Source organism: Heptranchias perlo, chromosome 12, assembly GCF_035084215.1.
Source record: "Heptranchias perlo isolate sHepPer1 chromosome 12, sHepPer1.hap1, whole genome shotgun sequence".
Classification (NCBI taxonomy): Eukaryota; Metazoa; Chordata; class Chondrichthyes; order Hexanchiformes; family Hexanchidae; genus Heptranchias; species Heptranchias perlo.
In genome coordinates this window covers 48191837-48216925 of record NC_090336.1, presented here as the reverse complement: position 1 = coordinate 48216925, position 25089 = coordinate 48191837, and the positions used below count along the sequence as shown (strand labels likewise).

Genomic DNA, 25089 nt, shown 5'->3' with positions numbered 1-25089 from the left:
AATTAATTGAGGTGTACAAAATTATGAGGGTCCTAGACAGGGTGGATAGGAAGGACCTATTTCCCTTAGCAGAGAAGTCAATAACCAGGGGACACAGATTTAAAGTGATTGGTAGAAGGATTAGAGAGGAGCAGAGGAAAAATGTTTTCACCCAGAGGGTGGTGGGGGTCTGAAACTCGCTGCCTGAATGGTGGTAGATGCAGAAACTCTCATCACATTTAAAAAGTACCTGGATATGCATCTGAAGTGCCATAACCTAAAAGGCTACAGACCAAGTGCTGGAAAGCGGGTTTAGGCTGGGTGGCTTATTTTCGGCTGGCGCGGATACGATGGGTCTAATGGCCTCCTCTGTGCTGTAAATTTTCTATGATTCTATGACTCCTGGACTCCTAACCCAGTAGTAGGCCTCTGTGAGAAAGCATTTTACAGGGATATATAAACCTGTACAGACAACTTTGTGGGTAAAAATAAGTATTATTTTATTCTGAATTGTTTCATTTTTTAATCAATTTAAGTTATAAGCGTTTCTCAAAAGGGTATTTTTTCAGCCAGCTGAAAAATCAGGATGGCAGCTCAAGCCAAGTTTACAAATTTATTTAAACAATTTGATCAGTTGGTTTCAGTGGTGCATCCTCGCCTCTGAGACATTCCAGAACCTGAGCTCACAATCTTGCTTGATACTTCAGTGCAGTACTCTCAAACACTGATCCCTCCACAAAATATTGCTGGACCCAGAGCACCCATCCCAGTATTGCCAGACCCTAGGCCTTCTTCACAGTGCTCCAATGGCCACCCCCAATGTGGATTAAGTCAGTATCCCAGTTATACCACTTGGCATAACATCACTGCTCTTATAAAACTTCCAATTCACAATGAGCAATACCACTGCAGATCTGATAGTTTCATAAAACTTTCCATTAAAATTAAAAGTATGCAAACTATCAAGGAACAGAAAGTTCTTCCAGTGTTGAAAGTTTTGGATCTGAATCCAATTTTATGGTAAACAATTTATTTATCAACCAGAAATTTACATTTGTCAAAAAAAATTCTTACCGTTATTCACAATGCAAGGATGAAGTACTGGGTTGTAGAGAAAAGATACAAGTGATATTTCACCTGAAGGATTACAGCATCAGAAACCTATAGTATTTTTTTAAAAATCAGTTTGACTGTTCCTAGTGATATGTGGGCCAACGTGCTAACAATTACCAGAATTCAAACTCAAACAAAGATGTGAAGTCACTTGATCACCAGACTAGGATATTTAAAAATAGGTCATTTTATTTCCACCCGGTATGGTATATACCAACTTATTGATCAGAATTCAGTATGCAGACACTGAGTGCAGATGACTCACGAATCAATATCCAGTACTATGCTCTTTCCTGTTCAGCTCCATCTACATCAAACAGAATGTACACAAATTTAATGACAAACTTGCCACACGTACATTTTGTGCATTCTTAACAATTTTTGGCAGCAAAAAAGCACTTTGTTTGTGATTCAACTAACATGGATTCCATTATGTATAGGGACTAGCATTTGCACTATTTTTCTTGGCAAAGGAAAGTTAAACATCCTTTGAATTTTTCTTCGGGGGTTTGTGGGGGGGGGGGGAAAGAGAAGAAAACCATTTGGCTAGCACAAACCATATTGCAAAACAAACAGCAAAGAATACACTATTGTCAGGCATAAAATAGCTTCTCCACCTCTGGTTAAAGGTTTGCTCCCTTTACACTTTAGATCACACCTTATATTTCAATAGTTCTGTGACTTTATAAACAGGGGTTAATATTCCAAAAACTGAAAAATCTAGCTCTCAGCATGTGCAAACCTTTTCATACAATACATCTGCAATGCTGATTTTTTTGCAATTTCTAATCATTATAAAGTAGAATTCTAGAAATATACAGATATTCAATTCATAGCATATTCAAATAACATTTAACAGAATCATGTAACCGTGTTTATTTTGGTGCAGAAATGTCAAGGAAATTCTTGGGATTTAAAAAAAAGATAGAAACTTGACAAAGTAAAATGTGAAGATAACGGTGAATAGAGAATGTAACCATAATTTGTGAAGGGTTTCACATTTTCAGGGGAGCACAAGAACACTAGAAGACCATTCAGCTCCTGGAGCCTGTTCCTCCATTCAATTAGACCATGGCTGATCTATATCCCAAGTCCATATCCTCACACTTCCCCACATTGAACTCTATTTGCCCCAATTTTGCCCACTCACTTAATCTATGTCCCTTTATTACATTTTGCTCCCATTTGCACAACTTACTGTGCCTCCTAACTTAGTATAGTGAAAAGCTGAGGCTCCAGTACTGATCCTTGGGGAACACCACTTGACACATCCTGCCAATCAGAGTACGTTCCCCTTATCCCTACTTTCTGCCTCCTACCTCTCAACCAATTACCAACCCACGTCACAAGGTTACCTCCAATTCCGTGTGCTTTCATTTTTGCTAATAATCTCTTGTGCAGAACCTTATCAAATGCCTTCTGGAAGTCCATATAGACAACACAACATACATAGACATTCCCTTATCCACCATGTTAGTGACTTCCTCAAAAAATTCAACTAAATTAGCCAGGAACAACCTACCCTTCACAAATCCATGCTGACTCTCTTTGATCAGCTCACACTTACCCAAGTGCTCAGTCACTCTGTCCTTCATGACAGATTTCAGTAACTTCCCCACAACTGATGTTAAACTAATGGGTCTGTCCTGTCCTGATTTCTCCCTCCCTTCCTTCTTAAATAATGGAGTGATATTTGCAGTTTTCAAAACCAAAGACACAACTTCCTAATCTAAAGACCTTTGGAAAATTATAACTAACACATCAGCAATTTCCTCACCTATTTCTTTTAATACCCTGGGATGGAACCCATTGGGTGCTGGAGATTTGTCTTTCTTAAGTCCCATTTTTTTTCTCCATTACCTTTTTTTTGGCTTTGTATTAAATTCAATAAGTTTCTCCAATTATTTTTGGGTTCCCTTGTACCACTTGTATTTTGTCTAATACTTTTAAGATGGATACAAAGTATTAATTTAACAAGTCTACAATTTCTTTATTGTCCATTATAGTCTCACCTGTATCTGTCTTTAATGGGCCCACATTCCCTTTTACTATTCTTTCTCAATATATTTATAAAGACTTTTGGTGATGGCGTTAATATCCCTTGCAAGCTTTTTCTCATACTCACTTTTTGTACTTCTTATTACTTTCTTTGTATCCCTTAGTTGCTTTTTATAGCTCTCCCAGTCTGCTGGATTTCCATTTCCTTGCAATTGTATAAACCTTTTCTTTTAGCCTGATGCTGTCTCTTACCTCATTTGTTGACCACAGCTGCTTAGCAACACAAATGGAGCTTTTGCCATTTAAGTGTATGTACTGGTTTTGTATTGTGCCAAACATTTCTTTGAACACTTCCCACTGTTTGTCTGTAGGTTTACCCATTAACAGCTCAGCCCGTTTCCTGTGGTCAATTTATTTCTCATCTCTTTGAAGTATGCCTTACTTAAATTTAAAACCTTAGTTTGTGACTCTTCCTTTTCCCACTCAATCATATAGTCACTAGTTGCAAGATGTTCCCTTACCATCAGATTCTGGTTCGTTACTCATCACTAAATCCAGTTTGGCCGGTTCCCTTATTGGTTCTGAAACATATTGTTCTAGAAAACTGTTCCGAATACATTCTGGAAATTTGTTGCCTTTACTACTTATGCTATTCTGCTTCTCCCTGTCTATGTGAAAATTAAAATCTCCCATTACAACTGCATTGTTTTTGCTTCATGGTTCCTTGATCTCCGTATTTATACAGGGAGTTTGCTGTAAGTAAAATATAGGATAAGCCACAAGCTTCTAAAACTGTTTTTTTTTTAAAAGGGAGCAATATGGTGGTATAATGCATTTCAGCACAGAAATGTGCCACGGAATAATAGTATGTGGCACTACCTTGGGAAGGTGCCGAGCACAAGCCAGGAACTTCCCACAGAGTATAAAAACAGAGAAAGAATCATCTATATTACTCATGTGCACCTTCTAGCAACTGGTCCAGAGCAGTATTGACATAGGTCTTCTGCTGTCCTGTTGGGAAGAGAGACCCAGAGTTGGAAAAAGGAGAAATTAATATCACTATCACAATAAACAGAATTAATGGTGAGTTACTGCTGTCATCATTTCATATGTCTTGTGCCAAAAGTGTTCACAGCTAACAGTTCTTGTAGTTTTAAAAAAGTTCCTGCAGCACATTCATACTGTCTTACATGTACAAATCTACAGCTAAAACGAATGCAGTTTTTTTTGGGGGGGGGGGGGTGCAAAACAGCGATCACTGACTTAAAGGTAGTGGAATGTATTAAGATGCCGTTTATATTCTAAAATATTCCAAACCTATGAAACTCCCTGAATTCCGTGGCATTTTCTCTAAAGGAGACTGTTTATATTTAGTAATTTACGCTTGCTGCTACAGAGCTCAGTAATGATAGTTAGAAGTAATCAAAAGCAAAATACTGCGGATGCTGGAAATCTTAAATAAAAACAGAAAAAGCAGGAGAAACTCAGCAAGTCAGGCAACATCTATGGAGAAAGAAACAGAGAAAACGTTTCAGGTCGAAGAACTTTTGTCAGAACTGGAAGATGTTAAAGAGTTAAAGTTTTTAAGCAAATACAGAGCCAGGGAAAGGTTGGGGGGGGCGGGAAGAAGGAAAGAATAAAAGGGAAGCTCTGTGATAGGGTAGAGGGCAAGCTTGATTAAATGACAAAAGGGATAATGGTGCAAGGCAAGGAAGGTGGCAATGGGACAGGTTAAGAAACAAAAGATTGATCAGGAGTAGCAGCAGAACCATTACCAGCACTAGCTGTCCAAAAAAATGGGAGCAGTGGTTATGATCTGAAGTTATTGAAATCAATGTTGAGTTGGGAAGGTTTTAAAGTGCCTAAACAATAGGTGAGATGCTGTTCCTCGAGCTTCTGTTGAGCTTCATTGGAACAGTGTAGGAGGCCGAGGACAGAGAGGTCAGAGTGTGAGCAGGACAGGAAATTAAAGTGGCAAGCAGGTCAGGGTCACGTTTGCAGACTGAGCAGAGGTGTTCAGCAAAGCGATCACTCAATCTGCATTTGGTCTTCCTAATGTAGAGGAGACCGCATTATGAGCAGCAAATACAGTATACTAAATTGAAAGTAGTACAAGTAAACCACTGTTTCACCTGGAAGGGGTGTTTGGTTCCCTGGATGGTGGAGAGGTGGTTATGGGGAGATTGTTGCATCTCCTTTCTCTGGTTCTGTACGTGGTTAAAGACTTTAACTCTTTAACATCTTCCAGTTCTGATGAAAGGTCTTCGACCTGAAACGTTAACTGTTTCTTTCTCCACAGATGCTGCCTGGTTTGCTAAGCTTCTCCAGCATTTTCTGTTTTTATTATAGTTAGAAGTAATGCTTTGCTTCTCTCCCATGCCCACCGAATTTACTGACCAATATCACTTGCATGAATATAAAGGTTTTTCACATTTTTAGAGCTATTTGCTTTTTGAATGCTCCCCGTTCTACTGACTTTCTTGGCAATTTTTGTACTCATCAAGGTTAGGGATGTTAATGCTGAGAAATGGAACATGTTTATTTTGGACTTCAGTGTCAGCATCCTTTGCTCCCAGGCCAGGTGTAGTAAAGTCCTTCTGCTCTATCCCAACAATGTGTCTCAACCCAAATCTTAAGAGCATCCCTCTCCCTCAGTGCACCATAATGACATTTTCCCATTTCCCTCCACAGCCATCCCATTGGCTCTCAAGGGAGATTACCAAATGAGTATCAAATTGAAGGATGTTTTATGCTGTGAGCTTCTGTCCCCTAGGAACTGGAGCTTGAACTCAAGAGACTCATCCAATCAGTTCGGGCCAGATTTAGATTCATGTCCCAGAGGTGAAAGCCTAATGTCTAACCCACTGCTTTGCCAGGTCACCCTTCTTCCATTGACTTTTAAATACTGGCTATAAAATTTCAAATACCACATCTAAATCTCTAACCTCCAATTTTTAATATTTTCATATCAGCGACAGTGGGGCAATATTTTTGTTCACCAGCATTTTCATTGAAGTTTACAAAAACACCTGCATATCAAATTCTGGCATTTGACCAATAAGCAACTTTTGGATTGCAAAGACATGGGGTATTAAGAAAATCCTGATAAGCTTGATTTTCACATTTTTTTCACAATTTTATGGCAGCTCTGAGTTTTGCAGAACGTCCTCGTGGATTTTCCTGAATTTCCTGGAGGTCAGGAGTCAGCACTTTCTTCTGAATGTTTGACCAATTCAAGTTCCTCTGTTCAGTGCAACATGTTTCTTCCTCCTCCTGCTGTCTTCTAAGTCCTTGTCTAATTTTTTGCCTTGCACTTAGGTTGGGCTTCTCAGACAGGTCAATACCCTGCAGAAACCGTTTTACAATGCGGTCTTCAAGTGAATGAAATGTTAATGCAACCAAGCAGCCTTGAGGTTTCAAGAACTTGTGAGCTGCTTGAAGTCCTTTATACAATTCATTCAATTCGTCATTCACAAAGATTCGCAAGGCCTGGAATGTTTTAGTTGCAACATGTGCAGGTCTCTGAAGCAGGTCTTTACGTGCATACATTGCTGCTGCGGGAAATGCTCCTGTGACATCCATAAACAAAAAAAAACAGTTTACGATTCATAAGCCTATAGTGAAAATAGTCCTTTCTAATAAAAACAGTCCTTTCTAATAAAAACATAAAGGATATATCTTAGGAAACAAAATATGTAACATGAAGAAATTTGACTTTTATTACACAGGTCTGACTTACTATGAGTTGGATATATTGCACGTCTAATTGTATTGGTAGGTGTCATTTTTTAATCTACTTTTTATATAGTTTCTATGGTTTTCTGAGCAGTGTAAAGATGATAATGAGATACACCATGTTATGAGTTCCAAATGCTAATTGAATTTAAAAACAGGCTGCATAACACATTCCTACTGCACCTGTCCTTAGTCCAGTCATATAGTGCCATAATGCCCAGGTCCATTACTGGTGTCTCTATGGTACCCAACCTATTGCATTCTGATTGTTGTAGAGATCTCATTGAAATCGAAATTGGAACATTTAGTCAGCTGTTCGTCGTATGCCATTCCCTTCTATTTCTTGAGATGGACAACAAAGTTATCTTGCGCAATGTAAAAAGTGTGATCATGGAAGGTGATTGTATCATCTGCCAATGAAAAGTATATAGTGCTTTAAATTAATTTCACAACTGCCCTGCTGATATTTACATATCAGCAGACTAAGCAGAACATAAACTGTGGATTCTAACATACAGGAAACCTTACCTTATTTTATAGGCAGTTCACAACACTAGTGACACATGCAACAGGCTCACTATCATGACGGTCATGAACTGATCTGAAGATAGGTAAGACCAGCTGGGATAAGAGACTCACCAGAAAACTATTTTTCATTTTGCTTCGGTAGAACAATGGGGTGCAATACACCCTCACTGAATTGAATAAAATGAAACATCAGTTCTTCACTGAAGTTACCTTTTTTGCAGTTAACAAAATGCAATTCTCACGAACGTAAGATATCCAATATAAGTTTGTTAAATATTGCACCTCAAAAATAGCAAAATACATCTAACTGCATGCCTAGAATCAAATAATTAATAAAACTACTATTTATGGTGTAATTGCTATCACTTTGCTTAATTTGAAATGCACCTGTGTGAAAACAATCCTCTCCACATAACACCAAGAACAGTATTAATAATCCTATTAAATTGTATCTAATTCATTCACACTTATAGAACTTTTGCAAAGCATTACATTTCTGACACTGAAGAAGCTTTTAGTACCAACAGCTTTTTTATTTGCTCATTTAGGTTGAGATAATGGTGCTGCAGAGTAAAACAACCTTCCATTTTATACTTCTCTACACCTTAAGAACAAAACAAAATTGGATAAACAACATTGTAATCACCAGTTTTGAAGCTAACTAAACAAATTAGCAGTTATTCCATGATTCAGCACACAAGCCCAATTTCTCTAATTGGATAAGTGCTTCTTTACTGAACTTACCATTACACAAAATTTAAGCACACTCAAAATTCTTGAATATCTAGATGATATATAACTTTTATATAGGTCACATTTGTATGATGATATAATGAGGGTTATTAGCAAGTACTTTTGAGTTCTGAGTGCAGGAACTCATTTTTTAATCTATCTAATGTATGGGACAATTTAATGGTGGTGCACTTGGGGAGCAGCCCCTTGCCAACACTGAATTGGACAGGTCGGCCTCAGTGTACTTGTCATTGAACTCACGAATCCAGGGTAGCAAAAGTTTTTTTTTAAAGATTTTGATATAGCGCTTTGTATTTCTTCTGGCCTTGTTGGCTCCTTAAAATTGTTATTTGAAGCAAAGTGGTCCCACCAAGGATTCCCCATGCTGTTTGACAGCACACCACTTTATTTGTTGAGCATATAAAATAAGCACTCAGAAATCTGCAAACTGTTAGTGAAGAATTCCACTATTTAAAGCCAGGCTTTAAATGAGACCCTCATTTTGATGGCTGTGTCTAACTTGATTAACTGTACTTTGATCATTGTATTGTATTTCTTTTTTGTCTGTTGCTTGCTGTTGTATCCATTTAATTCTACACTCCTTTGGTGCACACATCAAATAGCAGCATTCCTGCTATCACCAGTTCATCCTTGCCGTTGCTGACCATGAGCATTCTTTTTTTTAAATTCATTCATGGGATGTGGGCATCGCTGGCGAGGCCGGCATTTATTGCCCATCCCTAATTGCCCTTGAGAAGGTGGTGGTGAGCCGCCTTCTTGAACTGCTGCAGTCCATGTGGTGAAGGTTCTCCCACAGTGCTGTTGGGAAGGGAGTTCCAGGATTTTGACCCAGCGACGATGAAGGAATGGCGATATATTTCTAAGTCGGGATGGTGTGAGACTTGGAGGGGAACGTGCAGGTGTTGTTGTTCCCATGTGCCTGCTGCACATGGGAAGTCGTGGGTTTGGGAGGTGCTGTCGAAGAAGCCTTGGCGAGTTGCTGCAGTGCATCCTGTGGTTGGTACACACTGCAGCCACTGTGCGCCGGTCGTGAAGGGAGTGAATGTTTAGGGTGGTGGATGGGGTGCCAATCAAGCGGGCTGCTTTGTCCTGGATGGTGTCGAGTTTCTTGAGTGTTGTTGGAGCTGCACTCATCCAGGCAAGTGGAGAGTATTCCATCACACTCCTGACTTGTGCCTTGTGGATGGTGGAAAGGCTTTGGGGAGTCAGGAGGTGAGTCACTCGCCGCAGAATACCCAGCCTCTGACCTGCTCTTGTAGCCACAGTATTTATATGGTTGGTCCAGTTAAGTTTCTGGTCAATGGTGACCCCCAGGATGTTGATGGTGGGGGATTCGGCGATGGTAATGCCGTTGAATGTCAAGGGGAGGTGGTTAGACTCTCTCTTGTTGGAGATGGTCATTGCTTGGCACTTGTCTGGCGCGAATGTTATTTGCCACTTATCAGCCCAAGCCTGGATGTTGTCCAGGTCTTGCTGCACGCGGGCTCGGACTGCTTCATTATCTGAGGGGTTGCAAATGGAACTGAACACTGTGCAATCATCAACGAACATCCCCATTTCTGACATTATGATGGAGGGAAGGTCATTGATGAAGCAGCTGAAGATGGTTGGGCCTAGGACACTGCCTTGAGGCGCTCCTGCAGCAATGTCCTGGGGCTGAGGTGATTGGCCTCCAACAACCACTACCATCTTCCTTTGTGCTAGGTATGACTCCAGCCACTGGAGAGTTTTCCCCCTGATTCCCATGGACTTCAATTTTACTAGGGCTCCTTGATGCCACATTCGGTCAAATGCTGCCTTGATGTGAAGGGCAGTCACTCTCACCTCACCTCTGGAATTCAGCTCTTTTGTCCACGTTTGGACCAAGGCTGTAATGAGGTCTGGAGCCGAGTGGTCCTGGCGGAACCCAAACTGAGCATCAGTGAGCAGGTTATTGGTGAGTAAGTGCCGCTTGATAGCACTGTCGACGACACCTTCCATCACTTTGCTGATGATTGAGTGTAGACTGATGGGGCGGTAATTAGCCGGATTAGATTTGTCCTGCTTTTTGTGGACAGGACATACCTGGGCAATTTTCCACGAGCATTCCATTCGGCCTGCTAATCAACAGCAGCATTGGATTAGGTGGAGGAAAAAGAATTCCTGCATAGAGAGGAGAGGCACGTGCTCTGGTATGGCGGGCACCTGGCATATGACCCAAGCACAACTACTTGGGTATGTTGGAACACACTTATCATTTGCCCTCCAGGATCTAGCAGGGAGGCAGTCCCTAAGTTGAGCCATATACGAGAGCGTAACCCTCAGATGACATCCAGCATAGCGACATCACCCCCACATTGAATTTTTATGCTACGGGTTCATTTGAAGCTACTACTAGTGACATTTGCCAGATAAGTCGGTCATTCGTTCACTGATGCATCAAACAGTTAACCGCAGCTTTGTCAGTTTTCCAATGGAAAGGTGAGACAACTACAGAATGCTCCCAATAGCAATAGTCATATATTCCTTCTGGCCAATAATGCATCACCAAACAGTCCAAAGAAGATGCAATCAGTTTATTTCTCTACTTTTAATGTGTATCCTTGCATCAATGTTTGCTTCCCCAGTGCTTGTCCTTGGGGAAAATGTAGAGTATGTGTTGCATGCTCCTAATCTTCTGCTCTTTCTAAATGCCACCTCAGTTGGAGGAGCAAATAAGGCATCACACTGCTGCTCCTCAGTAAGGATCTTAAGACTCGCCTGTAGTGAATGCCCTCTTTCTGATGGGTCGTTAGATGTCCCTACCACTGCTCTCAGCAGCTTGGCATCTGTGCTGTTTGGCTGCTGCTGTTCCTACATGCTTCTTCTGCTGTCTTCTGAAGGGGCAGATAGGTCCTCACCTAAGGTACAATGTCCTCAATGGTCTTCCCTCCTGTCGTATCAGAGTTCTGGCTACCCTTGCAGATAACTAGGGTAACTTAATGGAGAAAGCTCCTTGTCCGGACTGAATTGCATGATGCCTGCCATCAAGATGCTGTCAAGCCAATCCCCTAACCTTTGTAGACCAGAAGAGAAAACACTCCTGTAAATTGGAGCCCAAGTTCTCAACAGTGGCAGACAGTGTTGACAGCAAAACTGCATCAACACCTATGTCCACCATCATTGGGGGCTCCCATGCAGGATGCTCTGGAGTTGCCATTCACTCCATGGCACTGAACAAGTTCACATAACGCTCTTGAATACCTAGACAGATATTAGAAGAGCAACTTCTGTATATTAACATTTCATGGATGAAGTTCTGAAAATTCTTAAAGGTTCTGAATGAAGAGCTTCACCTGATTATGAAGTGCAACTCGATAAGCAGCCCTTGTAAGGTACAACTTTGTGGATCCTGCAGCTTCTGCCCAACTGACCCGAAACCTCCCTTCCCCCCCTCCCCTTGCTTTTGGTCTGCTGCCACCACGTCCTCCTCCTCATTGGTACTCAGTGCTTCAACCGGGTACTTTCTCCACACTCTCCTAATTCCCCAAAGTGGAAGTGTTTGGGATGGTGCTTGCCAGATTTGTAGTGCTGATGGGTGCTTATGAAATGGAGCTGTTTTCTGCTCCTGCCTTGTGTCATCTGCATCATCTTGAAGACTCTTGATACAAAGATAAAGGGAACGTGTATTAGCATAGGATATGCAGCCAATAACTGTACATTAAAGCCACTCTGGTGCCTTGCAGCAGAGAAACAGATGTGGCTGCCTATTAATCATTGATTTGAGTGTTATGTGGTAGCAAGATGAAGTTGAAGCAAACACTTACCATGTTGGGGCAGGCACAAATCCACCAAACTCTCCCTATTCTGCTCCCTCAATGACCAACATTTCTTAATACTGTAGGGCTCATGAAAATCTTATTTGTGAGCAATGTTCTTAAACCTGGCTATTCTCAAGCTTATTACCTGAAATTAAACTTCTCTCCATGTTTTTTTTTTTAAAAACACTCCAATAGTAACTCCGCATTTTTCGATAATTGCAGCCATCAGATGGCCCTGCTCTCATTTTAGTTACCTGAAAATAATGTGAGGGCACTTGGGGAAGCTGGACTGAGTGAAAAATGAAGTGAAAAGTACTACTTGCTAGGACGGTAGGATATTGTTTCAAAATAATTTTATTTGCAGTCAGTACTTAGATCCCTGTTGAAATCAGGTAAGTATTGGTCTGTGTCATCAACCAGCATCATTTAAAGATGCTGTAGAACTTTGAAAATGAGAACTGATGACCACGATCGCCTTGATGCATGGGATGGTAGTTCAATGCAGTTAAGAGTTGAAGTACAAAATACAATTTTTTGATCCTTCCCTGAAGTATTTTTTTCCATTCATAGTTTAGAACTACAAAAAAGCTAATTGTTTTTGTGGTTCAAAATTCTACAAGTCTTGAAGTTGAATGTTCACCTTTCCTAGGTTCCAAATTCAGAAATCTAATTCCTGTGGAAATGGTAGGAGAATGTACAACATTGATTATAAAAAAAATCAGTTACATGCTAAAACAATAATTTAAACATGAAGAAGGACTTTCAATGTTTCATCGTATAAAAGTGCACCTGACTTCATGAATTGTCCCAAATCTGTCGAAAATAAAAGGAAGCACTTTGGCTTTCCTTAATGCTTAGTCTGGGGCTACTGAAATGGTTAAGTTACAAAATAAAATCTGTAATGTGCTGCACTCTTAAATCTGAAGCATTTAAGTCTCCTGAGTACCTAAAAACAGTACCTTCTAAAACATTAATTCAGTCCAGGCAGCAGTGTGTAGGCATTCTTGCATAGAATTTGCGTAACACCTTGCGTTAAACTTCAAGAATAATCATCGTCACTACTGCAGCTCACGGAGGCATTTTGGTGCATTGAAAGCAGCAGAGAAATTAATTTGGAAATTTATGTTTTAAGTTTCCTTTAGAATCTATGAAGCATTCCAAAGATCATCTCTATCTTTTGAACACGAGATAAAGTTTGAAGTAAATACATTCAATATTCCATGGGTTAGCTCTATCCTGTTGGTTGATTCCACACCCCCCCCACCCCCTTTGGATGATTAGTATTCATCGATGCCATTAGCCATAGGTTGCTTTTGAAGTTAACTGAATTGAAATTCAGTGAAACCTAGGAAGCCTGAAGGAGATTTTTAATTATCGTTAAAAGAGTGAAAAAAATTAAATGGTAGATTTGTTATTAATATTTGCTAACCCTTTCTACAATATAAACCTATGCTAAAACATAAATGAAATAATTTGGGGAAAGGATAAACCTATTGTGGCTTGCACGTCCATCCTGTAATGTTTGATCTGCTATGAGGTATTCTGCAAATTATGGATACATGATATTTTTTGACATTCTATTTATCCACTTTATCTGTTTTCAATCTATCCTCCTTCAGTTGTGGGGGTGCAAGGTTTTGGGCTGTGAATTTTTCCACAGCTGCTACCAAGCTGCTCCACATTAGCCAACAGGAGAACTGCCTATTAGAATGGTCGAGGTCTCCCTGATGATTTTTTTCCCTCTGTTACCACAATCCAAAAATAGAGAGCTTAGCTAAGACTGCGAACACAAAGCACTCAGCCTGACCAGCAACCATCAGATCTTGCCTATTGAGGGCAGCTGAATTAAAATAAGTGCTGGCTGGTATTTGAACCTCTGAATGGGAATCCAACATTCTGCTACTAGTACTGAGAAGAGTTACTGAGCCTGACAGTGTGCAGGAACTACGCATCAATAGAGAGATAGTCATAAACACAGCATGCTTCAGCTTCAACTGTGCATATTGATTCAACTTCCTCCCACTTATGTGGCTCAGTAACTCCCCAGAGCCAGTGATGACGCCATTGGCAGCTACTGTTTAAGAACAAATAGTAAAGAACAGAAATAAAAAGAATATTAATGTTAATCACACCTTTTTGCAATAGTTGGGGTTTTTGAAAAAGTAGACTCCTGACAGTGACACATACTTTATAAAGTGGCATATTCATCATTCACACGATAGCAAAAACACTAAAATGTCTTCAAGGCTATATCAAAGAGCTAAATAACGGAAGATATGGTTCTTCAGTTAAAATCTGTGTTAACACTAACTTTTTAAATCACTAACTTTGAACACATGCCATCTTTCTCCCCTCAACACCTGTAAAATGATTTTTACTGATGAGTTCTCCCAATAACTCAGCAAGTTTAATCAGTGAGTAGCTCAGTCATACAGACAAGGAAGGCCCCAGGTTCAAGCCCTGATGCATGCTGAGTTGGTTGATCTCAACTGGGGATGCATAGGACTCCTACATTTGGCGTCAGCACTCCAGACTCAAGAACTGCATATGAATAATCGTTAACTGGAAAACTGGCAACCATGGAACCATATCCCAGCAAGTAGTCAGTGCCTTCAGAAAACACAAAAGAAAAAAAAATGTATAGCAAAAAGTCAAAATGATTTAGAGAAATGTACAGAACTACACAAACTTCATTCTAAACATTTATTCTTGATTTTTAATTTTTTTTTAGGAATCAATTATCTGGAAGGCAGTTTAAAATTTCTGTTAGGTGAATGAAAGAAAAGGGTTCAAGGGATAGGAGAACAGGGTGGGTAGATGTGATTGGAACTATTTGCTTGTGTGGAGGATCAATACCAACATGGGCTGGTTAGCTGAATGGCCTATTTCCATGTTATAATGTCTATGCATTTCTATTTAGAGTAGTGAATTATCTGTAAAACTCACAGATGTGCTTGCTTTTCTGACACAGATGAGTCTACCATCTCAAAATAAAAATTAGCCAAATGATCAGTAGGATATATTCTGCAATAGTAACTACCTAGCATTCCATCAAATTTATATCCATGTCATTTGGGGTTGGGTCTGTGGGTTCAGGCTGCCACTTAGATCGTTCCTCAAATGTTACAGCTTGAAATGATCACTTAAGGATGGCCTAGAACTTGGTATATCCATTTTAACCACAATCGGTAAGTCTGGCTTGAGGGCAACTTTCCCCTTTCACATTAGGTATGATACGGCTAGGAAGTCCTTTAGACACACGCATGGCCAAAATGGTATTACCTCCATTTACTGATGGTGCTTTCCCTGAACATTATAAAACAGAAAGCTTAACTTAGAGCCATCCCAGATATATATTGAGGTTTTGCTTTGTGGCACGTGTTGTCTTCAACATAATCTTAATACGATCATTTTCGCAGCCTTACAATCAAAGATATTGCTGACATCTGAGTACAGGTCTATTAGAAGATATGAAAGCCAAAGCTAAACACAGCAAAGAATCAAGGTAGCCTTAACAGAACTCCATAGACCTACAGCTGAGGCATCCCACTGCAGGCTGAAAACAGGTCTTTAGCCAAACACAGGAAAGAACCCCTGAAAAGAACTTTGGCTTCCCCGGCCACTGACAGGATCTGGAATACCCATTGATAATACCACCATGTATCTGTTGAAGATAAAGTCTATCCTCATTTAGAGATGTCCAGTGTTGTCATCCTTACAGACCTAGTCATTTACACTCCTCATTTTGGAAGAGTCAGTGTCAGATTTCTGGGAAATCTTTAACTTTACTTGAATTGAGTAAGATATTTAAAGAGTAACTCAGATCAATGATGTTGTTCAAAGGTGTATTGCTCATTAATCTATATTTTACATCACTCAAAAGTTCTCAACAACATTTGGAAATGTGTTAATTTTTATTTAAAATCAGTGTACCGTACTTGAGCATTTCTAAATTCACCCTACTAAGATCTTTAAGTGGCCTTCATCAAACCTTTAGCTGAATTGTACTTGTTTTTTAAAAAAATGAATTGAATTAAAAACATGTAGAAATTGCCAGTTAATGCCCTTTCCAAATTTTGGTTAAATCTGTAGCTTCTTTTCTTGCATGTTAGTTTTTTGACAAAACTATTTGTAGGTCTACAACAAGTTAAATTTCTATAACACTCAATACGTACAAAGACACTTCAGAGTGCTTTACAAAGCAGTCAATGGCGAGTGGATATTGGGGTGGAGGAAATTAAAGGAAGAGGAGTCAGACAGGCTCAGCCGGGGTACAACTGGAAATGCACAATTACTCTCAACACCCTGGACTATGATGAAAAAGGAATCATTTGTGCTTCCTGTTCGATCATTATCCAGTCACCTCAGATGAAAGTGCATTGTTTAGACGTTAGGTAAGGCCAGGATTCTGTTTGGCTATGCTGCCTGATCCACTATTGAACAGTGCACTGTCATTCACTTGGTTCACACATTAAGAATGGCTACTTGACAAACTGCCACCCATGGAACTGTGTCCTAATCCCGATCTGGAAAAGCCTCGATTATAAAATTCTCAGCCTTGTTTTCAAATCCCTTCATGGCGTCGCCCCTCCCTATCTCTGTAACCACCGCCAGCCCTACAACCCTCCGAGATCTCTGCGTTCCTCCAATTTTGGCATCTTGCGCACCCCCGATTTTAATCACTCCACCTTTGCAGGTCATGCCTTCAGCTGCCTAGGCTCTAAGCTCTGGAATTCCCTCCCTAAACCTCTCCGCCTCTCTACCTCCCTCTGTTCCTTTAAGACACTCGTTAAAACCTAGCTCTTTGACCACCTGTCCTAATATCTCCTTATGTGGCTCGGTGTCAAATTTTGTTTGATAGCACTCCTGTGAAGTGCCTTGGGACGTTTTATTGCATTAAAGATGCTATATCAATGCAAGTTATTGTTGTAATAATACTCACTGCTTCAATGAGAAGAGGAGTAAGGAGGGAAAATGAAAGGGAAGACTGGAGGAGCAAAGAAAAGTTTCAGCAAAAAGACAACATTGAGTTACTGTGGTTATAAATAGCAATTTATTGTGCTGTAACTAAGTGACTTTGGTTGCTGACTCACAGAAGCTACCTAGAGGTTTCACCGAACTGTTTTAATAATTTCTTGTGCTAGAATTTGTAAATAAAATGTTTGGACATATGGAATACGCACGAATGTTTACTGAAACACATGGTATCTGATGTGCTTTTCTATTATTTAAATATTATTTGAATATCTAAATCTCATTCTAAGATAAAGTGTCAGTTCTGATTTACAATGTGTATGTGTTTCGATTGCAGACAGGAGATGGATGGCTAATTACCTGAGGGAAATCTTAGTCTCTTGTTGCAACACTTCATAACAAAATTAAAATCTGTTACTTTGTTTACATATAACAGTATATCTATTAGTGACGGCACGTAATTTATCTCATCAAACTGTTTGTTGTGGCATGAGTCTCAGCCAACCAGTAATAATAGGGTACCCAATGTGGTGTGACATTCAGATGGCACTGTGTCAACACTGGCCTAAACCATAACCACACATTAAAAATGAAACATACAGACTGCTGTCTCTGACGTAGAAGGAGTTCTTACATGGAGTCATATTCTACTATTGACTCATACCAACCTCAACTTTGGGGGGTGGGGGGGGGGGAAAAGAGGAGGAGAGTGTGCTATAAAGGGGAAGTGGCCTCTTTATAATGGATCTCATGTGTGGCCAGCCCTCTTCACACCAGAACATGAATTCATTTGCCATGTATTTGAAATCACTGTGCTTAAGGTCACTGAGTAAAATACATTTTTGTATTATAACGGTATGAGCCACAATCCTTCACCATAATAGATACTCATAAGAATCTAATATTGTTCCCATGTTCCTTTTCATATAACTCTATAAAGTCACACAGAGCTACTTACCTCTAATTTGAGACCACCTTCTCTAGAATTCTTTGATGTATTTATGACATAGCTTCAAAACAGAACAGATTCAACAACAAAAGATCCAAAACAAAGACAAGCATCTCCAATAAATTACTTTCTGAATGTTATAGAAAATAAAAAAATATGAAGTGAACACATTGCATAGCACAATAGGGAACCAATCACAAAGACTGATAACATTACTTTCTAAAATGAAAGCCTGATTTGAGACAAATGAATGTAATTTTCTTTGAGTTTATAGAATTTGAGTACTGACATGAAGTTTACTATGGAAATAGGACATATTCTGCCTGAAAGGATAAGTTCCAACTAAACCTATATGCATTGAGAATATTCTTACACACTGCTAAATGTTGTCTTGGAAGAAAATATGCACTTTTAAAAACTTTAGCTTCATTGTTTATAGATCTTCAATAAATTCAAATTAGACTCTTTCAGGGAGAAAATGGTCCTCACAGTGCCTGTTTTCCAGGTGGAAATCAGGGACAAAAAGGACGAATTTCGGGGCATAACGTCCCACGCCTAATCTGCGCCTGCATTAAGGGCTCCACCATATTGGTAAAAGCGGCATCCCTGGTGGCTGCCTGAAACAGGCATTAACGCCCCTTGCATATGTTAATGCGGGTTCTAGAGTCTATTTAAGGACCCCTCAGGTTTTCTATCATTTGCTGCAGTCTAACCAGCAGCCATTAACAAACAGGTAAGTCTTAAAAACAATTTTTACTGGGAATATAGTGGATCTGCAGCAAAAAGGTTCTACATCACTTACTTAATGCGACAAGACCTGAACCAGAAGTATGACTGTCATGAGAATGCCAAACCTAAGATCACATAATGACATGGGGCCAATAGGATCATACATACACGTACGACTATCACAATTAAAATCTCCAATGTTGGTACTGAGGAGTGAACAAATAGTATAACCTTCCAAGTATCCTCCACAGGATTGACACCAAAAACACTATCCTTTAGGTTTACTACCAGACAGGGCTGGTGGGCCAAATAGCTACTGCACAAATTCTAATAACGCGCAGGGCAAACAAAAACATACTTATATGGATATTATAGTTTAGAACATCAAATTTATTTTCCTGGAACCATAGAGCAAACCTTTTATTTTACTTTGCATTGTATGTCTTTGAGTGGAACATTTTCTAAGCACCATGAGGGTATTCACCTAGAAGGCAACAGGGTTCTGACAGACAGTATGACAAACCAGTCCATTCATCTAAGAAAGCAGATGTGACCTCTCATAAATAGCTAAAGGTTGACAGATGGTCAGTTCCAAGAACCATGCTTTCTTTGGCCATAAGGAGTAAAAGAATGAACACAGGTGTTTCTATCAATGAATTGGGGTTTGCTTTTTAAATTAAATATATAATTTATGTAATTAAGCATAAATCTTCACTCATGGTTCTTCATCAAAACTGTTAGATAGTTTTGAGCAGCATGTATTTAGTTTTGAGGATCTTTAACAGATCCAGGGTTGAAATAAAATAATTGTAAAGGATTTAACAGTGACCAAACCAATTGGGAAATAGTAGAAAGACTACAATAGGAGATTCTCTTAGCTGACAAAATAGTATTAAGCAGACAAAAAGAGATTGATAAATTTGTATATCAGTTGTACTGTTCCTTGACTAACACCTTCAACCTTATGCAAAAAAACAAAAGATTACACAGTCTATGGAGAACTGAACTCAAGGGGTTTGAAATGGCAGGAAAAGGAAGCAAGCTGTCAGATGCTGTGGCAATTAAGGCTATGACTCATACTTGGTCCCCCAGCACAAGTTTAATCCTCATATTTTTTTTAAAAACTAGTGATTTACTGACGTGACATAATTATTCACTCGGTGATAACTGCATCATGATTTTTCTCATCCAGACCCAGAACTCATTAAAATTTAAACATATGATTAGTTTAGTTAGTGGCAATGTGTAAGCAAAAACAATTAAATTAAATTTGTAAGTATGAATATTTTCCATTCAGAAACAATGAATTTGAGACGATTTTGAATATCAGTAGCATCTGATTTTGTTGCAGTTACTTAACCCTTCACCAACAAAAGAATTTCTACCTAGTACTGGAATATAATTCTCTACAGAGCTGACATAGATTGCATTCTGAAGCAATCGATGAAAATGTTCATATATAGAGCAATGAACTTGCAATATAAAACTCAACAAATCTTATAGAACTAAGCAAACATAATCAAAGTAGTAAAATCAACTTTCAAACACATCTTTATAGAAAGAAGATCTTAATAGAAAGAAGATCTTAATATTACACTGCACTGGACTTCCAATTACTTGAACCACCTGGTAGATGCCGAATGTGTAGACAATCAAGAGGATCAACCACAGTAAATGCAACACACACACACACACACACACACACAGACAAATTGGATTTTGGGCTTATTAGAGTTTGCAGGAGATTTTTAGTTACAAACACAATGCATCTATAAATATTAAGCCTTAATTTCAATAGGTAAATTCTGTTGGTTTCTACTTCTACAAAAAGATTACTAATGAATCTGTGTTTATTTAAAAGCATTCAGTCTATTTCTATTTTACAATATACAGCCAATTTACATTGCAAGAAATCATCATCCCTGATTAAGAAGAACATATTACATACTAATCTGGTAGCAACTGCATGTTAACTTCAGAATGTCAATCTAATTTGTTGATTTCTGTTCCCATTTCCAAAATAAAACTGTGACATCAGAGGCATAATGCAGAGGATTAGTACCTGCATGGTGTACAGTACAAATAGATCCCACTGGGACTTTTAAGATTAGTATTTTTCTTCCAGACACTGGCTGGAATTAATGAGGATACCTGCAACTATACTGGCGAGCTGCTGAGTGCGAGTGATGGGATAGATGCTGCGTGCCTGTGCGATTGTTGCAGCTATTTTCTTTGCATGCCTTTCCTCTCCGTAGATCCTTAAGATGGACGCAAGTGACTGTTGATCTAAGGCATTCACCACGTCAGCTGCGGTGGGCATGTCGGGGTACCTACGCACAAGAGGAGCCAATTAATTTCTTTGACGTCATTTTCATTGACAGAGGTGAAGCTTCACAGCATAGAGACACAGAGCTGAAATGCACACAGCATACAAGTATGTTTGAGGTTCTTTTTGGTAACAGATGTTTAAAAAAAATCATGAAACATGAAGATATTTCACAGTTCATTCTTTCATTCTTCTGATGTGAACCTAATTAAACCAATTTTTGTTGAAGTCACTAAACATTAATTGGAATTCTAATTTGGACCCATTACCAAATAGTAATAAAATCCAGCAAATGGTAGAAAGCTTAGTCCATTATTCTTTGACAAAAATATATGCTGTACTTTGTAAAGACTCACCAAACTCCAGTTGAAAAGTCTCAAATGGCTACCAGTATTGTTTGTTAACATATTTAGATGACAGCTAAGCAAAATATATGTATTAGATTGTAATAGAAATTTAACTACTCCTACATGGAATAATTCATATATACAAGTGATGTTCATTTTGTATTCACAAACAGATTTCTCTACCATACATGAAATTTATTTGAGGTGGGTATATGGTTGAGCCTTATGATATTTAAAATAAGCAACATCCATTCTACCTAATTTAGGAAACTAATCTGATTAACAGCTACTGTATTATCTTAAGAAACAAAGGCTGAAATTCTTTAGCTGTTGATAAATTCAAGTTGAGTTTCTGGCAGAAATGTGGGCTCAGTTCAATTTCCATCAGTTTTTATCATCCAACTCATGTTAACCCAGCAAAAAATTTCCAAATATGCCCAATTATTGAAGAGCACATCCAGCCTACTTTAGATACAACCCATATTGTCCTTTAGTATCTTCAATAGCTCTCTATTTGCTGACTTTAAATCAAATGCAGCGTGGTTTAAAACTCCCCAAAAAAGGAGAAAGTACTTTCCTCTCCATGTAACATTAAAAACACATTGCATTGTATGATTTTTGTTTACCCTACCGCGAATCAATTTAGAAGCAAACCAGTAACTCTGGCGCATATTGCCGGCTGCCCTAAATTTAAAATGGAAACTACCCTAGTGCGTGTCGATTGTACTGCATTACACGGAGAGCACAATTTTATATAATATGCTTGTCAAAATGTATGTTCATGATAAACATAAGCATTTGTGAAAAGCTACAGTCTATCTCGCAGGTTACCTAAGGTTGCACTGAGAAGTTAGGGGTCCTGGAAATTTGAAGAGACACAAGACAAAGAATTTTGGGTAATAACTTCCTCCCAAATCCTTCCACATAATAATGTGCAAAATCTGTAAATCTTGGTGAAAATTTCCCTGAATTATATCCTAATATAGGTTATTCTGCTTTTATTGCCAGAAAACAAAAAAAAGTACGCAAAACAAATAAATTTGATCTGACGCATTAAAAATTGAATGAGATTCTATTCACTACACCAGTTTTAACAAAATCTGTATCAGTGGAAACAATAATCCTGTTACACTAAAATATTTAAAGTACTAAAGTAATTTATTCTGCAATAGTGCAGAATTTTAAAATAGGAACTGTAAGTATAGTAATTTTTGAGATAAATAACCTATAAGGGATATAACTCTTTTCATCAAACTTTCATACATATTTACAGATCATACACATCATTTTGTGAAGGGCTCCGGGAGAAAATTTCAGTTTTTTTTAAAAAACAGCAAACATAGTCTACTCTGTTCAAGAATATTCTAGCCATTGTTTAGTGATGGGGAGGTTGGTGTTTTTCAATGACGTCTCATGGTGTTTCAAAGCGCCCATTATAAGTATTTACTACAGCAACTTGAATTTGTTGACATTGTATTTTCTATAGTTGTTTTTTTCCCCCAAGAACAAATAAATAAACTTGCATTTATATAGCACATGATCACTTCCTCGGGATCTCCCAAAATGTTGTACAAATTATTTTTTTGATGTGTAGTTACTTTTGTTATCTATGCAAATATGGATGCCAATTTGCACACAACAATAACCCAGAACAGCAAGTGAATAAATGATTGGATAATCCATTTTTGGTGGTGTTGGTTGACAGAGTAGGTACACGGGGAAAACTCGTTGGTCGTCTTCAAGTATTGAAACCTTGGGACCTTTTACATGCAACTGAGCAGGTAGGCAGCGCCTATGTTTAATATCTCATCTGAAAGATGGTACCTCCAACCATGCAGCACTGCTCAGTATTGCCCACAGTGTCAGCCTAAATTATGTGCTCAAGTCCATCGACAATCTTCTGACTCAGAGATAAGAGTTCTACCAACTGAGCCAAGCTGACATTTCTATCATCCAGGAGAAAGCTATGCACCATAGGATTTTTTTGGAAGTGTATCGGTACTTTTTGATTAAAAGTCCATACAGCATTTTTGTGTTTTCTTCGCACGATCTTACTCTTTTGATACGCCATATTCAGCTATGGATTTAACCATCACAGTGATTTTCAGTAAAATTCATACTCTTTACATTGTAATTTCACTTAAATCTCATATTAACACTTCCAGCTTCTTTTAGATAGATGTATGCTTGTGCCTTGATCACTAAAACCCAGGGACAACAGTGTAAACTTCGTGAATGCGTCTCCCAACTTGGATAGCCAATCCAAAAGTGGCATTCTCTGCAAGCAGCAGGACTTCAAAACTGTATGATTCAGTCTAAATATTCTTGTTACATTGTATCCCAAACCTTTATACTATGTCTTCACCTATGATATGAAGGATTTTAGTCTGCTCTCTATACTCCTCTCCCCACACAGGCAACTTGTGTCACTTTATGCATTGCAATAATTGTTATATAGATAAACAAGGCAGCCAAACTACATATTGCAAAATCCCACAAGTAGTAATGAAATGAGTGATCAATTAATTATTTTTTGGTGGTGTTGGTTGAGAAAAGGACACTGGGAGAATATCCTGCTGTGCTTCAAAAAGTAACATGAGATCTTTAACATTCACCTGAACAGGCAGATAGGGCTTTGGTTTAACATCTCATTTGAATAATATCACTTCTAACAATCCAGCACTGCCTCAGTATGGGACTGGTGTATCAACCTATGTGCTCAAATCCTGGAGTTAGTTGAGGGTTTAATGTTGGCCAACACACCGTGAGAGCTCCCCAGCTCCTTTTCGAAATGCCATTGGATCTTTTACATCCACCTGAGAGAGCAGGCAGGATCTCACTTTAATGACTCCACAATCCACAAACTTCTGAATTAGAGGTGAGAGTATTGCCAACTGAGCCAATTTGATACCCAAGGTAGCAATCTTGCCTCATTGGCAGCATTCTCACCCGTGTCAAAAGTTCTTGGGTTCAAGCTTCACTTCACTATGACTTGACACATAATATAGGCTGAAACTTCAGTGCAGAAAGGAGGGGGAGCTGCACTGTTGAAAGTGTTTTGGATGAGACATTAAACTGAGATTCTGCCTGCTCTCTCAGGTGGACATAAAAGATCCAATGGCATTTCGACGAGGAGCAGGGGAGCTCTCACGGTGTGTTGGCCAACATTAAACCCTCAACTAACATCACAAAAAAAAAGATTTTCTGGTCATTTATCTCATTGCTGTCTATGGGACCTTGCACAAATTGGCTGCCGCATCTTCCTTTATTACAACAGTCACTATATTAAAAAGTACTTCATTAGCTGTGAAGTGCTTTGGGATGTTTGAGGTTGTGAAAGGCACTATATACATTTCTTTCTTTCAAGCTGGCACAGCACCTTTTACAGCCAGCAGTATGAACATTCACCTCATCTGTTGACCCAGATCTGCAATGCCAGGAGACTTTCTGCAAGCAACAGTAATGTGGAAAACAAACTCTTGCATTGATGTTAACATCTTCAAATTTTCTTGTCTCAAAATCTTAGCTGAGAGCTGTATTCTTATACAGAACCCCAAATCCCAACTGAACAGCTATGCTGGGAACTGCTACATATTATGGTTGTAATCAATTTCACTTACAATGTCACCAGCCAAACATTTATTCTGCAGTGAAGTAGAAACCACCCACCAGTGCCAGCTTTGCTTGGTTGAGCACATTTTGAGGAAAGCAGAGGAAGAGTCACTACATGTCTATATACTCTACAAGTTCACTCATGGACAACACCACCAAGCTCCTCTATTCCAATATAACATCGGGCTGAGTAATGATGACAATAACAACAAACTTCTAACCCAAATAGAGAGTTCAAAATCTGACACTCTGGCCAAGAATGAGTCA

The 25089-nt window shown here is 38.9% G+C and overlaps 1 protein-coding gene across 1 annotated transcript in view; it reads right to left on the bottom strand.

The window, feature by feature from the left end:
* Window positions 1–1261: 1261 nt before the first annotated feature.
* The window catches only part of mettl15 (methyltransferase 15, mitochondrial 12S rRNA N4-cytidine), a 130011-nt gene continuing 106183 nt past the window's right edge, over window positions 1262–25089 (bottom strand). The window contains exons 4-7 of the mRNA XM_067994088.1: window positions 20689–20867; window positions 5223–6659; window positions 4054–4101; window positions 1262–1399 (exon numbers count right to left, since the gene is read on the bottom strand). Coding sequence (XP_067850189.1) covers window positions 6220–6659; window positions 20689–20867 — 619 coding nt within the window. The 3' untranslated portion in view covers window positions 1262–1399; window positions 4054–4101; window positions 5223–6219. The remainder of the gene's footprint in view (window positions 1400–4053; window positions 4102–5222; window positions 6660–20688; window positions 20868–25089) is intronic.